The 23,140-nt window shown below is 38.6% G+C and overlaps 2 protein-coding genes across 2 annotated transcripts in view; one reads left to right on the top strand and one right to left on the bottom strand.

Moving 5' to 3' along the window:
* Positions 1-930: 930 nt before the first annotated feature.
* Positions 931-9,094, bottom strand: LOC126365819 (U6 snRNA-associated Sm-like protein LSm2). The gene is made up of 4 exons (XM_050008415.1): positions 8,945-9,094; positions 8,793-8,860; positions 2,558-2,648; positions 931-1,133 (listed from the first exon to the last, which is right to left on the bottom strand). Exons 1-4 carry the CDS (start codon positions 8,945-8,947, stop codon positions 1,008-1,010), a joined length of 288 nt encoding a protein of 95 aa, XP_049864372.1. The 5' UTR covers positions 8,948-9,094; the 3' UTR covers positions 931-1,007.
* A 108-nt stretch (positions 9,095-9,202) lies between these two features.
* The window catches only part of LOC126365818 (mediator of RNA polymerase II transcription subunit 24), a 133,906-nt gene continuing 119,968 nt past the window's right edge, over positions 9,203-23,140 (top strand). The window contains exons 1-2 of the mRNA XM_050008414.1: positions 9,203-9,626; positions 20,557-20,682. Of these exons, the coding sequence (XP_049864371.1) occupies positions 9,534-9,626; positions 20,557-20,682 (219 nt within the window). The 5' untranslated portion in view covers positions 9,203-9,533. The remainder of the gene's footprint in view (positions 9,627-20,556; positions 20,683-23,140) is intronic.

The following is a 23,140-nucleotide window of genomic DNA, read 5'->3' as shown; positions in this document are numbered from 1 at the left end:
GTCTGAGGATGTCATGTTCCCAAGTAGTATCATAACTCTTCTCCAAATCAAAAATGTTTACTATTAGGTGATTCCTCTGCAGGACAGTTTGTTGTATTCTCAACTCTACAGAGTTAGATATCCATGGTTGAAGGATATCTTCTGAATCCATGCTGAAAGGGGCTAGAAAGCCATCAGCATTCTAAAATCCAGGCAAGGTCCTTGTTGACCAATTGGTTCATGATTTTTCTCCCCTTAAAGCTGGCAAGAGTAACACAATAACAAATTCAACCTTCCCATGCTTTAGGAGGACACAACAATGCTCCAGGGCCTGAACATCTGATGTTTACTGAACAGAGACTATGAATGCCAAAACAAACAGTGTAAATAAGTGCCACCTCATTACAAAGAGAGGTTATGGAGTCACAGGGACAACAAGTACAAGAACCCTCCAAATAACAGCACATTGTTACACAGTCTGGAAATGAGACTTCTTATTACTAACTGACTGTAATAAATGAGTCCTCTCACATAAGAGGTATCTACAACGTATTCCAGGTGGTTTTCTCTTTTCTGTATTTTAGTGCTGTTCTCCTTACAAAGTGACAAATATGCCTCTTTGAGCAATACTTCATTTGCAGCATGACAAAACTCTGGTCTTACTTTAGAAAAAGCTCTAAACTATAATTTCATTGTGCAATATGAAAAATCAAACATCAATTATTGAACTTCCACACTTATAAAATCTGGTGGCTAGAGAGATCATATTGTTAGGATAAAAGAATAGTTAAGAAAAGAGAGCTTATTAGTTTCTTTCTAGTGAACTACTTACATAATAAAATCACAACGGTAACAATGTGCTCAATGAAACAATTACTCAGGGTAACAAATATTGTTAATTCCTGACTTTACCCATGAACAGTTCAATAAGCACAACGCAATTTCCAAAGATTAAAAAAATAAGTCCTTTTATTAAATGACATGTTTCACAATCATTTATTGTCTTATATTATCAAATTAGGTTATTTTTAACGAGCTTGTGCAGCAGCTTCTTTCCTTGCTGCATCCTGCAGCAACTGAGTATCAACTTCATCTGCTGGGAGTTGCACGTACCGAACAACAGAACCACGAATGAAGCAATTCTTTACAGACAACTGGAAGCAAACAAAATTGATTTTAAAATGTGATCTTATTGCAACAAAATCCTGATGAATTTACTCATACTATATCGTACAAGATTACAACATAAAATCCAGTTTAAGAGCCATCACAAAGATTGTGAAAGATGGAATAGAGTGAAGAGAGAGGAGGCTACATAGATATATGAAAGTTAAATAACAATCAATTGAGAGATGTGTGGGGCAGTTGGGGGAAGGGAAGGTGGTAAGAGAGAGAAGAAGACTGCAAGGAACAATGAAGAAAGGAAGATGACATCTTTTAAAATACATGGTTTGAAAGCAGAGACGAAATGCTGGCTGTAGACACCACTGACACAATGAAGAGGATTACAAAAAACTCATGAGATTCGAGGAAAGAATGGAAGTGTATTACCCAAACACTTGTCATGATGAAAAGTACATTAATGACAAGATCAATGTAGTCTGCATGATATAGCTAAAGAAATAAAGAGTGAGAATACAACTGGCACAAAGGGTAATATTCAAAGGAGAGAAGTGAGTTTTCAAAGGTTCATATCCAACATGTATTGTGATTCCAATGTATACTGCAAACACACTGTTCTCTAAAATGTATATAAAAGCTATAAGGGCATAGTATTCAATAATAGAAGAGTACAGCAAGCATCTACTTCCCTGTAACAGTAACAAAAGGAATGCTCAGTTATGGTTCACAACTGAAGTTTCAGTCTTTGACCATTTGTTGATGGACATTTTCAACCGTGCAGCTAGGAGGAATAAACACGGAAGCTATCAGATGGAGACGGTGGTCATTCTGCTTTAACACTGCATGTACAAAAGTTATTGGAGTGAAGTAACTTGCTGCCTGGGACAAGGTCTCATTTGAGAAGACAGTAATTATGGGAACAACAGCAAGGAATGGTTAAGGAGTGTTCGTAACAGTGAATGAGTACATATGGAATCTGGAAGAAAGATTAAAATGTGCTCTATGGGCATGCACATGAGAGTATTTTAGTGAACAATCATATGAAATTGTTACCTCAGTGAAGAACACTATTCATAGCCTCCATGTCAGTATGATACTGCACACACATGGGCTGCTGCACTTGGTTGCAACTGGACATTAATAGTCAAGAAAGATGATAAATGTCTGCCTTTGTACTGAATCTACAGGATATGAGTAATTAAAGGTTAAAACGGTGTTTCAATGCACCTTACACATTATAATACAAATTATGGCTGGCACTAATTCTCTGGCTCTCTTCCCCCAGGATTCATGAGATATAGCATTAAATGATGATTAATGATATGATTTACAGTTCTATGACAGACAAAGGGTATTTCTTTGTTTTTGTACTCACCTTCTTTTCTTCCCAATGTAATTAATCAAAAACATGTAGAATAAGATTTATATAAAAGATGCAAGAAGAATATGAACCTACCATGTGTGGATATTTGTCAGGATCAGTAACAGTGATGTCAGTTAACTTTATGTTCAGATACTGGTCCACAGAATGAAGTGTACCACAAATGCTGAAACAAGCAGTCATAAAAAATATTGCCAGCAAATTTTTAATGATAACAAAAATGTCTGCATTCTGAAACTCCAGAAGCAATTTTTAATTAGCAACTAAAGTCTCGAGCAGCAATCATGTTAGGTGTACATATAAAACATATTTCAAATGGATGATATCATAACATTAAGTCTGTGATTCTAGAGCATTATCTTTGTTTAGCCTTCTGTGCATGGAAGAGCATTACCTGTTTCAATCATGCACTTCCTTCTATTTTTATCCTATTTACACAATATCATGTCAGCCATCACAATATTCAAGCTCTACATTACACTCCCATTTGCAGCAGGCTGCAGTTACTGAGCTGTCCATTTAGTAAGTGCAATAGCCCCACAATACGGCTCATTTAGTGCTAGTAGCTCCTGCTACAAATAATATGTTGTGCACCATGAACAGGCTTACTAAAACAATGAGAGCACCTATTCAAAGAGTAAAGCAACATACAATTTTATCCCATGTATATCTCATAAAATCAACACAACAGGAAAGTCACATAAATCTGAGCTCTTGACAAGGCTTACAAAGAGTTCTCTTTGGCACCGTTAATGATTGGGAATAGGAGATGTCAGAGGCGGAGAACAATACCACCAATACTGAAAAGTGGTTTGAATTATATAAAAGTTGATACAGAGGTTTCTCTGAAAATTCATCATTGATCAGGTCTTGTTTTAAGCATTGCAAAAACCGTCACTGAAAATTTAGAATAATTTTATAGATACTTATTGGAATATTTAGTGTGGCACAGCTCTAATCATTATCAGTGCCAATAATATGAACCAGGATAGATTGCTACTCACCACATAGAGGATGCATTGAGCAGCCGACAGTTACATATAAAAGTAGGCTTTTTGACATCAGAGGGAAGCCAAAGATATTTATTCCGAAAGCTAGGAACTTAAATTTTCGGTTTTTTTTTTTTTTTTTTTTTTTTTTTTGTGTTTCTATCGGCTGTACTGAGCTAAGTACTGGCCAGCCCCTCTATCTCTTTGTTAGTAATTGTTTCACATCTTTATATGAGATTTTCCATTAATTAGATTGACTAAGTCCTTCCTCAGATGAAGAAACACACAAAAACATTCAAGCACCACTCTACAGTCTACTTTTACACATACCTGTGGGTAGGAATATATCCTAATTCATCCTGCTGTTATTCCATCCCAGATTTTCCACTGTTTCATTATCAGTGTTACCCACCTTTGATTCCTTCCAAAAAGTGATTCAAGGGCTTATACCATCAGTACCAGGTGTACCACTGGACTACACAATAATTTATTGTACTGGTGGTAGCTAGTTTCTGCCTTATTCTTCATTTAAAAAATGTTCCACCAAAAAGCACACTGCACGTCGTTATATACTGATGAGCCACTGCATGCCATCACAAGACTACATGCCAGCTGGTGGCTTGGCAGGCACATGACAGAGTAAGGAGAGTATATAAGTGGAGCAAAGATAAATGAGGAATCAGTCTAGTAATTTGGGCTGTAAATGGGGAATGCCACTTATATAGGTAACTGTGACAAAGGGCACACTGTTACGGCCTGGTGTCTGGGAACTAGCAACTCGGAAACGGCAAAGCTCATCAGCTACCTGCATGTTACTGTTGTCTGCATCTACCGAACGTGATCGAAAGACTGAAACCACGAGTTGGCGATGAGTTAGTAGGTGTCCACACATTATCACAAAATGTGATCAGAGGCTTTCTCACTATGTAAAGCTGGACAGGTGGCAATTGTGTGGCAAACTGAATGGCAGAGTACTACACTGGTGCAGGCATGAGTGTTCCAGAACACACGTGTTCAGTGCAACATGGGGTTCCACAGCAAATGACCTCTACGTGTTCCCGTTTTGATCCAATGACATCATCAATTAAGAATGCAGTGGGCGCGGAATTATTGAGACTGGACCATGTATCAATGGAAATGTGTCAACTGGTCAGATGAATCACACTTTTTGTTACTCTATGTCGATGTTTGTGTCCGGATATGCCATCATACAGGCATATAGCTGCTTGAAACATACACTGCAACTCCTACACACGCCAGTGATGGCAATATTATGCTATGGGGGAGATTCATCTAAGCTTCCATGAGGTCTGTGACAGTCACAGAAGAAACCACGGCTGCTATGGACTGTGAGAACATTACTGTAGACCTTCTGCGACCCTTTATGCTTGCTGTTTTCCCTACTGTGATAGTTTCTTCCAGCAGCCCAGTTTGTGTCACAAGGCCAGAATGGTGCTACAGTGGTTTCAGAAGTGTGATAGTTAATTCACATTGCTGTCTTCACCAAAAAATCGGATTGATTTGAATCCAACAGAATACACGTGGGGATGATATTGGCCACCAGCTCTGCAAACTCAAACCACCCAACCATCATTCAAAGGAATTGTGTGCTATGTGCACAGACATCTGGTGCCACATACCTCTGGAAACTTACCAAGGATTTGCAAATTCATGCTATTCAGAATCACTGTTGTATATCATTCCAATGGTGCACCAATATGCTGTTAAGCAGGCAGTCATAATTGTTTGGCTCATTGGTCTATACATACAGGGTACACCACACACCACCAGTACGCCTCACATACTGGTTACTCATCTCAAATCAAATTGCTTGTGAAGTGGCAATCTGTCTTGAAAGTTGGCTACACTTCATTTTACTGAGAAGCTGATTGTAGCTGTGTGTTCATGCATCAGCTGTTGTCAGGCACTTATATTGTTGAGTTCTTACAGAAATGGGGCATTTGCATTAGTCGACCAATGCTGTTCAAGATTTGTGTAATTTGCAGAGGAATAGGTGACTGATAATAAAGATCCCTGAGACTATAGATAAGAGTTCGCGTGGTCATTAAGGGAAGTCCCCACAAGTCGATAAGGAGGTTGCCACAGGAGGTCAGTGGATCTCGTACGTTGTGTCATCGTGTACTAGAAGATATGAAGATGTAAATGTCGTGCAAGAGTAGATATTTGAGGATAAGGAAAAGCGAGTTCATTATTGTAACTGGATTTTAACATCAATTGCTAAATGGTACTTGGATCCCTTGCTTTACTTCATGTCGGATGAGGCCTGGTTTCATTCATCAGGTTCTGTAAAATCCCAGGATTGCTGCTCTGGCCTTGGTCATAGGACAACCCACGTATTCGGCACGAAGAAGATAGCTGTTTGGTGTGCTTTGTCTGGCATGCACATTATTAAAAAGATATCATCAGAATGTTATGCTCTTAGGGTGTCAGCACCTGTTTGTAATAGCCAATGTGTTGTTGTGACACATTATGCCTACATATAATTAGTTCTTAGCTACAAGATTCTTTTCTGGGGATCAAAGACATAAAACATGGACATGGTTTTTAAATTGCAGAAAAGGGCCATTAGGATAACAATGGGAAACCATAGTCATTGAAAAGAGTTTTTTTTTCAAAATGTTCATCCTTATTGCACCAAGAGAGTACATCTACCAATCTGTGGTGCATATCAGAGAAAGTATTACTAATGCTTCATTAATAGTTCTATATATAATCATGGAACAAGAGCCAGTATGTAGTTACATTTACCCAGGAAAAACAAACAAAAAATTAAAATCAGCATTTTATATCACGAAATTAAACTGTATAATGAACTGCCAAAGGAAATGAAAAAGATTACTAAAATATATCTGTTTTAAAATGCAGCTAAAATATTCTTCATATGTAATGCATATTACAAAATTAAAAATTACATAGAGCACTCAGAGCAGTGGATAGTAATGAAAGGGGATAAACTACAGCACCTTGTTGCATTTCAGTATGTCTTTATGGTTTACTGCTTTCACAAGCAAATCACGTGTCAAGATACAAAAGTCACACAGGTGGGCAGTGGCACATAGTGAATATGGTAAGAATGGAGTTAGAGTTGATGCAAAGGGCAAGTAATCAGAAATGGTCCAGGAATGATCAGTGGGTGTCCTCACTGTGTGTGACAATGAGGAACAAAACAGTTTTATATTGCAAGTAACCTGAAACAGATTGTGCATAAATCAAGGAACTTTATACAATATGGACTTACTGAATGAGACAGTGCAGTTGTTAAGACACTGCCCTCTTGTTCATGAGGATGAAGTTGCTCTGTCTGGTCATCCAGATTTGGGTTTTCCTAGATCACTCAGGCAAATGCTGGATGTTCCTTAATCAAAGCCTGCCCTATCCTCATAAAACATGGTATGTATGCTGTGTTTTGTATATTTTTGCCTACCAATAAGTATTGTACAAGGTGGAATCCAAAATTTTTGAGACTGGTGCTGCCATCTGGAAAGTAGTAGATCTTTGCATCGCTAGGTGGGGGAACTGCATATCTGTTAAGTCAGTGTGCAGAGTGGCATTCAGCTGGGAGGACATGTTGTGTGTCTACCGTGATTTCCATAATATTCAGTGTTTGGTGTGTGGCATTTTACGATGGATCTGCGAACAAAACAGCATGTGTGTATCAAATTCTGCGCGAATCTCAGGAAAGGTGCTATGGAGACCCTTGCAATGATTTAACAAATGTTTGGGGGACAGACCATGAGCCGTACGCATGTGTTTGAGTGGTGTGCTTGGTTCAGGGCCGGCCATACAGACATCAGAGATGATGCTCACATTGGAAGGCTCGTTGTCAAACTTCAACAATTTGTTTGTGCGGATCAACGTTGAACCATTCAAGACCTTGAGGATGAATTTGGTATTGGTTATGGGACATGTCAAGGAATGTTGACTGATGAATTGAGCATCATCGTACACCCACAAAATTTGTGCCAAGGATCTTGACTGCCGATCAGAAGGCACAGCATGTTGAAGTGTGCACAGACCTTTCTCAGATTGCATCTCATCATCCGACCTTGTCACGGGCTAACACAGGCGATGAGAGCTGGATTTAGGGTTATGACCCAGAGACAAAGCAACAATTGTCCCAGTGGAAGAGCCCGGGTCTCCAAGACCCAAAAAAGCGAAACAGGTGAAGAGCATGATCATTGTTTTCTTTGATACCAAGGAAATTGTGTACAAAGAATTCATCCCACCCAACCAAACAGTGAATTACAAGTACTACTGTGATGTTTTGCGACGGCTCCGTGAAAACGTGCAGCGGTGGGGCCCCGAACTTTGGCGTCAAGGCAACTGGCTGTTGCATCACAACGCACACTATCAAATGCCCTTGCTTACCAGGACCTTTTTGGCAAAAAACAGCACGCAGCACGGCTGTTGTACCCCGCCCACCGTACTTGCCAGATTTGGCACCTTGCAACTTCACACTATACCCAACACTGAAACTAAAGTTGAAAGGCCATCTTGTTCGACACTCTAGAGAGGATCCAAGAAGCATCGCTGGCTGTGATAAACACCCTCAATGAACAGGACTTCCAGAAAATGTTTTACCAGCGGCAGAAGCACTGGGACCGGTGTGTATGTGCGGATTGGAACTACTTCGAGGGTGATGGTGACCATTAGTCCAGAGGTAAGGTTTGCACCAGATGGCAGCACCAGTCCTGAAAATTTTGGATAGCACATTGTATTACCTTGACAAACCCTATACCACTGTGAGATGATCCTTGGATAAAAATAGATAAATAAATGAAAACTTTTACTAATAACGACTCTCAACAACATAACAACCTTAAGCTTAGAAATAAGGGGCATACACAAATACTAACTGGAATGAAAAATTTTAATTATTGCTGTGTAGTGAATCCCACTTTGTGTTAGAAGTGGAAGTATTTTGTAGATCTATAAAACTTTTTAATGATACAGCCTTTCTATTGAAACAATTAGGTCTTAAGCAGGGGAGATTCTTTTTTTTTTTCCAAAAGGTTAAAATCTTTTACTTCCTACCAATATCTACATCATATAAGCTAAGGTTATTGCATACAAATAGGTATACATTTGAAACAATGAAATCTAATGACTGAACATTGGTCATAAGTTGTCAGTGTATTTGTGTGCAACAACTCTGGCATATCACGAGCTACTGAAAAAGTTCATACTTTGATACAAACAAGGTACGGCAGAAATTTCTGCAATGACAACGACGATCATGATACTTGGTACTAAAATTCATAAATCAACTATGAACTGTATGAAGGCAAGTAATACTTTACCTGAGATCGTTTTTTAGTTCCACAACGACGTCTTTCCCCACAAGGGATTTAAAGAATGAATAGAATAACTGAAAAGAAAGTATTAAATGAATCTCTATAGGTTACTGAAATTAATGTACTTCTACAGGCTCTGTTAATGAATTACGACAAACCATATTTATAGTCGGCCACGAATAGCTGAGAAGTTCAATACATTTTACAAACAGCGAAGTTGTACTTCACACCGGTTACAAACCAAACATATCAGTCCTCAGTTTCAACCGCACATGTTGGACGCTATTTACAATATCGATTCAATTACTAACAACTGACGCACGCATAGAAAACAAGATGATCTACAGTTCTGCGTTTTCGCTGGAGAAAGAAAGAAGTTTTATGTTATTATAGAGCTGAAGAACGTATATTATGCTTTAAAAGGAAATTTAACAACGATTCGTCATTTATATGAACATTTGTATTAAATTAGTATCTTTAATTTCATGTGTACTGTTGGCATGAGTGTAACAACAACACACTGCATGTGTTCGCTGTTTGTTGATGTTTGTGAAGTTGTGAACGTAACGTGTAGTGGAGGTCGCGGTGGTGCTATAAGTGCATGGGTAGTGATTAGTGAAAAGTTTTTTTTGTTTATCTCCTGCTAGGGAGATATTATTCAGTGATGAAAGAAACCATGAATAGTTGTGTAAGATGCTGAAACGTAGCCTTTAAATTCTGTCTCAAACTGATACAAACTGCCTGCCAATGACTAGCAAAACAAGTAGTTTGAAGGCATTACTGTTACGTGCTTGGAGGGAACGCTGGTCGGACCTTCAGTGGGGCATACACATTAAAACGGTGAGTACATGTCTTACAGTAATACACTCCTACACTACTAAGCAATTTGAAGAAAGTACTATGCGTCCCTACTTAAACTTCCACATCATGTTACTAGAGGAGGCTTTACTTTATCCAAATATTCACGTTCTACGACTACTTGGAGGATATTCTTTGCTCTTCTACGTATGTTTACAAGTAAACTAAGCAAATAACTTTGTTAAAAATAAGACAAGAGTGGTTTACACTTAGAAAACGGTGTGGTTTGTTAAATGTATTTTTTGGAGTATTCTGTCGCTCGTATTTTCACAATTACCACCGGTTTCGTATGATTACGGAACAACTTCTAATCGACATTATTTGCAGACAACCAGTCAAAGTAAATCATGGTAGGCCCTAACTAGGATAGCATCAAGAAATCACTTTTTGTGTACAACGCTTAAAAATGGCTGATTGCCTTATAACTACAATAGTACTGAAAGGATCACGTCTCCGTGAATCCAAATTTCAGAAATTCTAGGTCGTTAACTCAGGCTTACATGACTTGCATATTATTTGAGGCATAAATTGGTTTTGTAGACAACACAACCAGTAAAAATGCAATACAATTTCATAACCTCGGCTTCTAGTAGAATGGGTACAGTGTTCATTTGCATCAGGTATTGGCAATTGTTAACCTCTCATGTAAATCCACGTGGGTTATTCCATGTTAAGTGGCCTAAATTTGGACAATCTCCCCACTTGACCCTCTCCAATGTTGATGAAATTTTTACAGGATGTACACAAAGACGTTTCATGAAGCACTGCCAAATTACAGCCTCATGAGTAGTATGGTGGGGTAACCTTTTAGAAATGTTTATCGGGTTATTTAATTTTTTTCTGTTGTACTCTCAAGGAAGTTCCCATTATCTATGATTGTTTAATATTTTACAGTTGGAAATATACACCACTTCTGCTTTATCTAATATTAAAACAAACGGCAATTGGAATCATAAATTTAACTGTAGTGTAATGGATATCAACAAGTTTTCAGTACCACGTGTCATTGCCCTTGCAGATAATTCTGCATGTCATCTAAAAACATACGCACATCAACAAGACTTCATTCCAATAAAAGAATTTTCTGTAGAGCAACAGGAATTAATAATCCAGAGAACTGAGATATGTCTTACTGAAAATGCACAAATATGCTTTCATCACAAAGCAGTACTTGTGGACAAGTATGACTTTCTACAGAGATCTTGTTGTAATCCATTTGGTGCAAAGAACCATTCTGTTAAAAAAGGGTTTACGGATTGTCAATGTGGAAACAGCAAAACAATTGCAAGCCGTGACTAAGAGCAATGTGAAACGTGGTCAGAAGATCTCTCCAGCTTGCAGAAAACAATTTTTAGCAAAGGTTGCAGAAAAATCACAGTCAACTTCAAACCAGTCAGAACATGAAGCATATCCAGAAGTATCTATCAGTTCAAGTCTAACTGCTTTTGGGGTCTCCCCTCTAAAATTTCAGAGAGTATCAAAAAGGGATGTGAAAGGTTACGCAAAATGAAAAAGAATTGAAGTTCAAGAGGCAATTGTGAATAACATTGCTGCTGCTGGAGGATTCGCACCAAAAGATCTTCAAACACCTAGTACAGGCAAGACATGTCATGATTGTGAAGATTATAAGCAGCTGATTAAAGAATTGAAAGAGAAGTTGTAATTGTCAAGGCAGCATGAAAAATTGCAAATACTGACATTAGTACTACAAAGCTGGACAATAAAAGAGACAATGCAAGAGATTGGTGTTTCAGAGACGATGGTGAAAGCAGGTAGGAAATTCCAAGCAGAAAATGGTGAGAACAAATGTGGCAAGAAGACTTCAAGAGTGGTAACATTTTTTTCAGAATGAAGAATTTAAGTGCATTTGCCCAAGTAAAAAAAAAAGACTGTGTATCAATTACAATAGAAGGAAAGAAAGTTTTGATGCAAAAATACCTTATTCTGAATAATTTGAAAGAAATGTTTGCTGCATATCGATTTCAGCATGGGCCTGAAATTGGATTTTCCAAATTTTGCGACTTGAGGCCAAAATGGTGCATCACAGTGTGTGCTGCACGAACCCACTCAGTCTGTGTTTGCACTTTACACCTAAATGTGAAAGTGATGCTTGCAAGCACTTTAATTAAAGAAGATTATAAGAGTTTGATTGATAAAACAGTGTGTGATTTGGAATCCAAAGATTGCATGCTTCATCGCTGTGAAATCAGTCCAGGAAAAGAACTACTGTAACAGTTTTTAGAAAGTAGTTTTGAAGACAGTGGTCCAAATGTTACGATTGAGTTCAAACAGTGGGTGCACACTGATAGATATACATTAGAAACCAAGTAGATGACCACCGAGGATTTTATTGAAGATCTGATTTCAAAAATTGACAAACTTACCACTCCTCATTATGTTGCTAAACACCAGTGCAAGCATTTAAAATGCATATAAGAAAGCTATAAGCCAACTGAACTGATCATATTAATGGACTTAGCTGAAAATTATTCCTTCATTGTCCAGGCTGTAGCTCAAAGTTTTCGCTGGAATAACAGACAAGCAACTTTACACCCATTTGTTGTACTTCAGAAATAATTTGGACATCAGCAGCATCAGCTACTGTATAATAAGCGGCAGCCTGAAACATGATGCAATCACTGTACATGCTTTTATAATGAAATTAATAGAAGATCTGAAGTGTCTCCTTGGAAAAATCACATACATTTAATACTTCAGTGGTGGGTCAGCAGTGCAGTTCAAAAACTTCAAAAATTTTCTGAATCTCTGCCACCATCAAAATGACTTTGGAATCTCAGGTGAATGGAACTTTTTACTGCAAGTGATGGAAAATCTCCATGTGATGGAATTGGAGGAACTGTGAAGCGCCTGGCAGCAAGAGCAAGCCATCAAAGACCAACTGAGGACCAGATTTTGACACCAACTGATTTGTTTAAATACTGTAGAAAGAATGTCAGAGGAATCCAATTCACTTTGTTTCAAAAGAAGAAATTCAAACATTAAAAACTGAGCAGAGAGCAAGTGTCAAAAATGGCTGCACAGTATCAGGCACAAGAGAGAATCACCATTTTGTGCCACTAAATGAAAAGCAAGTTTGTATTAGAAGAGTATCCAATGATACAAATTCTTTTGTGGCAAATGTTGACCAAAGTCAAGCAACAGTTCCATTCAGAAATATTACAGCCTTACAACCGGCCCAATACTTTGCCTGTATATATGATGGAAAATGGTTGATTGGTAATGTGTCTGAAGTTTCTGGTGTTTTGGTCAGTTTCATGCACCCCAATGGACCTGCACATTCATTCTATTGGCCAGCTAGGGGAGATGCTTGTCGGATTCCAAACCAACACATTACTTCTGTCATTCCAGCTCCATCAGCAACAAGAATGGGCTGACATTATAGCTTGATAGAATCAACAGTAATTGCTATTAGTAACAAATTTCAGCAAATGAATTAATAATAACTGAAGTATTTGGCTTGGGTACCATAAAGAGTATGACTGGCACATATATCATTTAATGTAAGATAAATGTAGGTTTATTTGGTACGACAAGATTTATAGGCCACTATGATGAATTTACCATAGTTTGACCTTTTGTTTTACATCTAAGATACTGTAGCCAAGAAGTTGAACAGGATCACAAAGTTTCAGCATGACAGGTCTCTCAGATCCTGAGTAATGGTAAATCAAAGTTGATCATTTAGCCTATTCATTTAAGCCACAATGTCGAGAAATGTAATATAATGAAAACATAAGTTTATTTGTTCGTAAATGCAAAGTCTACAAAATATAAACAACTTTTTCTGATCAAACAAGGTGAGCTCTTTTCAGTGGTGCCGAGAACAATCAAATTTGAGTGATCCCTTTTGAGATATTACCTTTTGAAAGTGAGCCAAAATTGACTGATTAAATTTTTTAGCACACTTTGAACTTCAGTAACTCAGTTATTATTTGAACAGTCTGGGTGCCACTTGCAGAGTTTAATGACATGCTGGCAGGCTGCAGATAACTAAAGTACTAGCTTCAGAAAATTACTCTTTCAGTAGATACAAAGCAATAAAGTATAGCCATCATTTGGTATGACAAGATTTATGAGCCACTTTGATAGCACACTATGATGAATTTACATTGTTTGACCTTCTGTACTACTACTAAGCTGTTGTTGTTGTTGTGGTCTTCAGTCCAGAGACTGATTTGATTCAGCTCTCCGCGCTACTCTATCTTGTGCGAGCTTCTTCATCTCCCAGTTTCTACTGCAGCCTACATCCTTGTGAATCTGCTTAGTGTATTCACCTCTTGGTCTCACTCTACGATTTTTACCCTCCATGCTGCCCTCCAATACTAAATTGGTATTCCTCCTCACAACATGTCCTAACAATCGATCCCTTCTTCTAGTCAAGTTGTGCCACAAATTTCTCTTCTCCCTAATTCTAGTCAATACCTCCTCATTAGTTATGTGATCTACCTACCTAATCTTCACCATTCTTCTGTAGCACCATATTTCAAAAACTTCTATTCTCTTCTTGTCTAAACTATTTATCGTCCACATTTCACTTCCATACAAGGCTACACTTCATACAAATACTTTCAGAAATGACTTCCTGACACTTAAATCTATACTAGATGTTAACAAATTTCTCTTCTTCAGAAACACTTTCCTTGCCATTGCCACTCTACAGTTTACATCCTCTCTACTTCAACCATAATCAGTTATTTTGCTCCCCAAATTACTACTTTAAGTGTCTCATTTCCTAATCTAATTCCCTCAGCATCACCCGACTTAATTCGACTACATTCCATTATCCTCGTTGATGTTCATCTTATATTCTCCTTTCAAGACACTATCCATTCCGTTCAACTGCTCTTCCAAGTCCTTTGCTGTCTCTGACAGAATTACAATGTCATCGGCGAACCTCAAAATTTTTATTTCTTCTCCATGGACTTACATACCTGCTCCTAATTTTTCTTTTGTTTCCTTCACTGCTTGCTCAATATACAGATTGAATAACATCAGGGAGAGACTACAACCCTGTCTCACTCCCTTCCCAACCACTGCTTCCCTTTCATGCCCCTCGACTCTTATGACTGCCATCTGGTTTCTGTACAAATTGTAAATAGCCTTTTGCTCCCTGTTTTTTACCCATGCCACCTTCAGAATTTGAAAGAGTATTCTAGTCAACATTGTCAAAAGCTTTCTCTAAGTCTACAAATGCTAGAAACGTAGGTTTGCCTTCCCTTAATCTATCTTCTAAGATAAGTCGTAGGGTCAGTATTGCCTCACGTGTTCCAATATTTCTACAGAATCCAAACTGATCTTCCCCGAGGTCGGCTTCTACCAGTTTTTCGATTCATCTGTAAAGAATTCGCGTTGGCATTTTGCAGCTGTGACTTATTAAACTGATAGTTTGGTAATTTTCACATCTGTCAACACCTGCTTTCTTTGGGATTGGAATTATTATATTCTTCTTGACGTCTGAGGGAATTTCGCCTGTCTTATACATCTTGCTCCGCAGATGGTAGAGTTTTGTCAGGACTGGCTCTCCAAGGCTGTCAGTAGTTCTAATGGAATGTTGTCTACGCCCGGGTCCTTTTTTCGACTTAGGTCTTTCAGTGCTCTATCAAACTCTCCATGCATCATATCTCCCGTTTCATCTTCGCCTACATCGTCTTCCATTTCCATAATATTGTCCTGAAGTACATTGCCCTTGTATAGACCCTCTATATACTCCTTCTACCTTTCTGCATTCCCCTCTTTGCTGAGAACTGGGTTTCCATCTGAGCTCTTGATATTCATACAAGTGGTTCTCTTTTCTCTGAAGATCTCTGTAATTTTCCTGTAGGCAGTATCTATCTTACGCATAGTGATATATGCCATGCCTCTACATCCTTACATTTGTCCTCTAGCCATCCCTGCTTAGCCATTTTGCACTTCCTGTCTATCTCATTTTTGAGACGTTTGTATTCCATTTTGCCTGCTTCATTTACTGCATTTTTATATTTTCTCCTTTCATCAATTAAATTCAATATTTTTTCTGTTACCCAAGAATTTCTACCAGCCCTCGTCTTTTTACCTACTTGATCCACTGTTGCCTTCACTCCTTCATCCCTCAAAGCTACCCATCCTCCTTCTACTGTATTTCTTGCCTCCATTCCTGTCAATAGTTCCCTTATGCTCTCCCTGAAACACTGAACAACCTCTGGTTCTTTCAGTTTATCCATGTCCCATCTCCTTACATTGCCACCTTTTTGCAGTTTCTTCAGTTTTAATCTGCAGTTCATAACCAATAGATTGTGGTCAGAGTCCACATCTGCCCCTGGAAATGTCTTACAATTTAAAACCTGGTTCCTACATCTCTGTCTTATCGTTGTATAATCTATATGAAACCTTCCAGTATTTCCACGCTTCTTCTATGCATACAACCTTCTTTTATGATTCTTGAACAAAGTGTTAGCTATGATTAAGTCATGCTCTGTGCAAAATTCTACCAGGTGGCTTCCTCTTTCATTTCTTACTCCCAATCCATATTCACCTACTATGTTTCCTTCTCTTCTTTTTCCTTTTCCAGTCGCCCATGACTATTAAATTTTTGCCTCCTTTTACTATCTGAATAATTTCTTTTATGTCATCATACATTTCATCAATCTCTTCTTCATCTCCAGAGCTAGTTGGCATATCAACTTGTACTACTGTAGTAGGCTTGGGATTTGTGTCTATGATGGCCACAATAATGCGTTCACTATGCTGTTTGTAGTAGGTTACCTGCACTCTTATTTTATTATTCATTATTAAACCTACTCCAGCATTTCCTCTATTTGATTGTGTATTTATAACCCTGTATTAACCTGACCAGAAGTCTTGTCCTCCTGCCACCGAACTTCACTAATACCCACTATATCTAACTTTAACCTCCCCATTTCCCTTTTTAAATTTTCTAACCTACCTGCCCGATTAAGTGCTGTGACATTCCATACTCCAATCCGTAGAACACCAGTTTTCTTTCTCCTGATAATGACGTCCTCTTGAGTAGTCCCGATCTGGATATCCGAATGGGGGACTATTTTACCTCCGGAATATTTTACCCAAGATGCCGTCATCATTTAACCATACAGTAAAGCTGCATGCCCTCGGGAATAATTACGGCTGTAGTTTCCCCTTGCTTTCAGCCGTTCGCAGTACCACAACAGCAAGGCTGTTTGGTTAATGTTACAAGGCCAGATCAGTCAATCATCCAGACTGTTGCCCCTGCAACTACTGAAAAGGCTGCTGCCCCTCTTCAGGAACCACACGTTTGTCTGGCCTCTCAACAGATACCCCTCCTTTGTGGTTGCACCTGCGGTACGGCCATCTGTATCACTGAGGCACGCAAGCCTCCCCATCAACGGCAAGGTCCATGCTTCATGGGGGGGGGGGGGGGGGGCAAGCTATTGAACCCAAAAGTTGAACAGGATCACAAAGTTTCAGCACGACAGGTCTCTCAGATCCTGAGCAATGGTAAAACAAAGTTGAACATTTATTCATTTCAGTCGGAATATCAAAAAATGAGCCTTTACGAAAAGGTGGACATTGGCCCCACCATACTACTTATGTAGCTGTAATTTGGCAGTGCTTCATATAAGGTCTATATGTACATCCTTTAAAAATTTCATCAACATTGGAGATGGTCGAGTGGGGAGCTTGTCTAAATTTAGGTCACTTGACATGGAATGACCCACGTGTGTTTTCCTGTGTTAAACAATATGTTTCCATGTGCTATACTATTACCTGTCGGTAGTAAGGCACATTATATTTCCTTGGTGAACTTGAACTGTAATACATATCTAGGCATCCAAGCTACTAGTTTCTGAAAATTGTATCTAACATTTATGTAGAAGGAGAAAATATCTCTCTACAATCGGCCAATTACAAAGTTTAATGTATGATATGAAGCCTATGTAGTAGAAGAGTTTACAATGCTGTAATACACACTCTCAGTAAATAAACTTCTAAAGAAATGCCAACTACTGCACAATATATGTAAATAGTGCACAGGGCTATAGATAGAGAAATTGTAAATTAACACATTTGGCTCTAAAAAGGGTGATGCATGAAGCTTCAAGGGATTACTGTACTAGATTTACATTGAAAGTGACAAGTGGACAGAAGCAGATTTAGATGGAGATCTGTCCTCTATTTTATCTGACAACAAGATTAGTGTGGTCAAGCATTTACTTTTTTTTATGTATGTGGACTCTGGTCTAAGATTTTAGTGTGTTGCAGAGTGGCTGGCTCTTCCACTTTTATTCCAATATCAGCCAGCTGCATGTATATCCTGTATTCATATAATGCTTTCCACACCTTTTTCTATTTGTTATTGTGTATTAGATCAGCCAACATAATTTTCATTGTTTTGTATGTGGCCAAGTTTTCAAGCTTTCTTTTACGTTTTTATTCGCAGTTCTGATTAAAGTACTTTTATGATCTTCCTCTCCACCGTCTCATTACATTTTCGAGCAGGCTCTAAAGACCTGCACCCACAAAATATTTTCATCATCATCCTGTGAAATGGCATGGTCGATTTACTTCCTCTTCAATGAAACTATCTGAGCTTTTACTCTGTCTCTAATGACCTCGATGTTGATGGGGCATTAAACCCTAATCTTCCTTCCTCTTTTCCCCAGTTATTATGCTCTGGGGTTTGCGGGCACTTTTGGTTGTGCACATGGTCTGGTGCTTCTACTGCAGATATGTATTGCGTCATGCCATTGCAAAAGATGTCACAATAGTGAAGTAGCTGTTGCTTGTTTGTGCAGAGGAGATGATGTACTGTTCTTGGTTTGTCCAGTTTAGTATCTCAGCTGGGAGTTTCTTATTGATGGGTGTCATGCAGAAAATATTTAGAGAGAAACATGGTAGAACATCTTCAACAGTGAGACAATCGTGATGTGGAAAATGACTGGCAAAATTTGTGGGGACATAGTCCCAAAAGTTCTGCAGAGGTAGCCATGATATGAACTGCCGACTTAGTTCTGGCTTAAATTGGATGTTGATGTGGCAATTGGTCTTCATTATGCTGATGTCTTGTTCATTACTGGCTGTTAAATGTATCTCCTTTAAAGTTCTTTGACCCAAGATGAGCACTAGTTCTTCCTATGGATGGGTGGTGAACCCTTGGAGTCTTATGGGGGTGATTGTTGGGAATGCAGGACGACGGCTTAGGCTATCTTCAGTCAGAAAGATTCCCAGTAATTAGTAATAGAATGATATTTATTAAATGTGAATAAATACTCAACTTAAATGATGCTTCTTCATGTGAAACATCCAGCACAATTAGATATTTGAAATTATTACAAGTCCTGTAAAATATTAAAGTCTTATTACTGGGCCTGGGAATTATGCCTATGAAGAGTCCAGAACTGGCCTGTGATGCCTACAGTGCCCTAAATCTTGGTGACGGCCAATGAACACTGCATCTTGTAGGCTCAGTAGTAACTGGAGACTGTACATGATTTGTCACTCTGAAGAGAATGATACTCCGCAACTCAGTGCTCTGGTATTTAACGAGGTATCAACTAATTGTCATCCACACATGCGATTCCCACGGATTGGTAGCTGCAGCCCCTGGCAGACTTTGCCATAGTTTGTACTATCAACCCGTACTGCTGATGTGCTATGAATGTTTCGAGCATGGATTATCAATTGTGGTGTGTGTGAGCACTGTCACCACAGCAATGACCTGGTCTATGTTGCTAGAGGAGATGAGGAGAACAACTGAATGGATTTTTTGTTACAAGATGCTGAAGGAAATAAGAATTCTTTAGTGTAGTGCCTTTGGTAGAAGCTGTGAGACTAACCATGATTTTCATTCTTTTAAATTCATTGTATGGTGGAACTTTCTGCTCTTGTGGCTTTGAATCCCTGCAAATTTAATGTCTGTCAGATTAATTTTTTTATCCATGTCAGCAACTCACATTAGTTGAATTTGTAATAAGAACAGAGTTATGAACATTTTACAAGTACATATGTACTTTGCAAGACAATGTACAGTCTGAGATGCAGACTACATAATGTAACTTTGCAATTCAATTCACCGATTGTCCCTGGGAAGAAAGCATCAATATCTATCAGTATTAGCCCAAAGTGCTCTGCTTTTAATGTCATGATCATTACAGGAGAAGTATGTAAGAGAAAATAGCTTCTTTCTTGATTTGGTTTTAATGTGGGCTCTTGAAATTTTTAGAGTAAGGCTGTCTGTGACACACAAAATCTTTCTAATCTTGCAATGTTTTATGCTGCAGTTTGTTGGGTGTTTCAGTAACACACTCACACAGACTACCCTAACCTGTGTCAAATCTTGCAACTTTTATTTGCATCTTTTCTGTCTTCTTGTTTAATCCAACTTGATAGTGATCCCAAATCTACAAACAATACACTAACTAATGACATAACTTTAAGAATGTCCTTCTGAAATGATATATCCATATATTAAATAATGTAGGCAATCATAGAGAGCTGCGAATAGTGTTAAAATTATGATGACATTTATTATTTACTTACTTATGATGTATCTGTATTGTATCATTCCAAAATTTGGCCTTTACTGAGCCAAACTGTGAACAACTATCTGACGTAGAGAGCAATCTATCATGTCAACTATTGTCTGGGTCTCATCCTGTCCGTGTCAGATTTTTTCCTTCTTCTTCAAATTTACTTGCTTTTTGTGGCTTCTGTTTGCAGTCTGTTGAATTAGTCTAATAGAGTATGGGTTTGTTGAAAGTATGGTTGTAATGGGTGGTTCAGATTTTTATATCATTATGAAGGCCAAAAAAGAATGTGGGCTTCCAGTTGATATCTGGAAGTAAATTAGTTTGCACTAAATTGCTTTGCTCAGTATATTACAATTTAAAATAAAAATATTTCATTTTTCTTTCAGATTCTCCCTCGTGGTGTAAGTGGTGATGTTTATAACCTTGCAGACTGTATTCTACAGCAGGCTCTTGTGGGGCCAGGACCAAACCAGCTGGTGCTTTCATACCTTAAACACTCCCTAAGCTCTCAGGTAACACAGACTATATGTATGTGCATAATCTGCACAACAAATTAATACAATTACCTAATATTCTTAGCTGAATAGGATTTGTAGAAATCTTAATGCACTGTGTCTAAAACAGTGCTAGTGGACATTCATGAAAGGAGACTGCTCCAGTTGCTATATGTATATTATTTGTTTATCAATCAAATTGAATAGTAAGATGTGTGGGATAAAAGGAATGATATTAGTAGAATATAAGTTTCAGAAAAAGTTTCAGAAATTAATTCTATTGTTTTTTTTAACAGTTAACTATAATGGAACTCCTGTATCCTGTTTTTGCTTTACATAGATTAGAAATAAACCTGTTCTCTCTGTGTACCAGCTGCAAGGAACCTTTAACCTAGAGGCTCAGTCTAATCTCATTTCACATACATTATCATTTCAGTGGTGAACAATATGTGTATACATTTCATCATAAATGCTATATGCAGCTGCCCAGGCATTCAGTTCTTGAAAGCCTTATTTTGTGACATGGCTGATGTCTCATAACATGAGTAGTTCAAGAGCCAGTCAGAAAGTAACGCCTTTTATTTTTTTCCCTCTTTCATTAAGTTGGGAAGGTAGTAACCATTGATTTGGTACACTTCTGCTAACTTTGTGCAGTCCACTCCAAGTTTTACATCAACAGACTGCAATACTGTACCAATTTAGAAACTGGTCACTTTGGTATATGTATATTCCTTTCTGCAGAAGGTGAAACATCCAAACACATTTGTGAAATGCTGAAGAAATTGTATGGAGTTGGTATGGTGGACATCAGCACAGTTAGCCAATGGGTTTGTCGCTGTAGAGAAACTGAATGGCACACACAGTTAGCTGACGTAATGCTGAGTGGGCAGCCAGCAACTTGTACCATCACATGACGTCCAGCATGTTGATCAAATCACCTGTGACAGCTACTGGATAATGAGAGATGATTTGCATCACCAATTATATTTCAGTAAAGGCAGTGTGATGACTATTATTGAAGAACTGGGCTACTCTAACATATCTGCATGCTGGCTGGCAAAAATTTACCAACCAGAATAAAGAAGGAAGGAAAACAATTGAATCCAATCAGCTGTGGTACTTCACTATGTAGGGGTATGAGTTTTAGGTGAAAACTTTGACTAGAGCCAAGACTTGGGGTACTTTCATGCTGCAGCCACACTTCTGCTCAGTGCTGGTACATTGCATCTCATTGTTCATTGGGAACTTTGTTACCTGAACACTGCAGCCTTGCCGCTTGACATAAGACTGCTCACTGGTTGTGCAGGCATCTCACTTCTCGTCTGGTTGCAGCTGTTCTCGTTGTGAGTTAAATGGATTACTTGCAGTGTATGAGGCAAAAATGATATTCTCGGCATCATCTGAAGACCAATAGTAGTAGTTCATTCATGCTAAAAATGTGGTTATTGAAAAGGAGAAAGCAAAAGAGGTATGGGTGCACCCTTTGAGTCCAGACTGTCCACTCTGTACCTACTTCCATCAGTTATAAAAAGTTGTCAAAAATAATCCAGAGTGCTTTTTCAGAAAATTGTGAATGTCACAACATCTTTTCCAGTTTATTTTAAATACTATTGAAGCAGAATAGTATAGAGGAAGCCTCTCAGCCTACGAGACTCGGGCAGTCACAGAGGGTGGGATTATTGGTAGATAGGAGCTCCAATTCTAGGCACGTAATGGACCCCCATAGGGTTGAAGGAATCCAGTGTGCACTCTGTGCATAATGGAAGCATCATCCAGGATGTAGAATGTGTCCTTCTAAATGCCTTGAAGAGCATAAGATGCAGCCTGCTGCAGGTGGTGCCTCATAATGATGCTTGCTACTTTAGATTGGAAGAAATTCTCTCTGGTTTTGGGTGCCTAGCTGAAGTGGTGAAGACTGCTAACCTTGGTTGTAAGGTGAAGGCAAACAGGACCAATTGTTGATCTTTTGTACAGAGCAGGGTGGAGGGCCCAAATCAGAGGTTCAGATGCTTGTGCGACTGTGTTGGCTGCAGATTCCTCAGCTTGTGGTTGGATGGTGGGATATTGGGTCCCATATAATAGGTCAGGAGTCCACTATACACAGGATGTGACTGCACAGGTAACGGGGGCTGTGTGGAATGAACTGGACAGTTTTCTAAATTAAAGGGTCCCAGGAAAGACAAAAAAGGGTACCTGTCTTAAAGAGAGAAGGTCAAACACTGAACAAGGTGTGACCTAGAAACCATAGATATTGTCGTAGCTGTGTTTAGAAAGAACCAGAGCTCCAGGTGCTAATAGAAAGCACTGAAGCACAAATCTTTATAGGTACTAAAACCTGACTAAACATGGAGATAACGTAATCCAAAATTTTTACGAAGGATGTAGCCATGTTCAGAAAGGATAGGTAATGTTACAGTTGATGGTGGCAAGTTTGTTGCTGTTAGAAGTAGATAGTTCGTATGAGTTACTATGGATT

Source organism: Schistocerca gregaria, chromosome 4 (genome assembly GCF_023897955.1).
Source record: "Schistocerca gregaria isolate iqSchGreg1 chromosome 4, iqSchGreg1.2, whole genome shotgun sequence".
In the NCBI taxonomy this organism is placed as follows: Eukaryota; Metazoa; Arthropoda; class Insecta; order Orthoptera; family Acrididae; genus Schistocerca; species Schistocerca gregaria.
This window is presented reverse-complemented; position numbering and strand designations above follow the sequence as displayed.

Excerpts from the sequence above, each read along its gene's own strand:
- LOC126365819 (XM_050008415.1), bottom strand. Across the intron at positions 2,649-8,792 it reads GAACTAAAAAACGATCTCAG|CATTTGTGGTACACTTCATT; the intron begins GTAAAGTATTAC and ends TGCTTGTTTCAG. Across the intron at positions 1,134-2,557 it reads CTGACAAATATCCACACATG|TTGTCTGTAAAGAATTGCTT; the intron begins GTAGGTTCATAT and ends GTTTGCTTCCAG.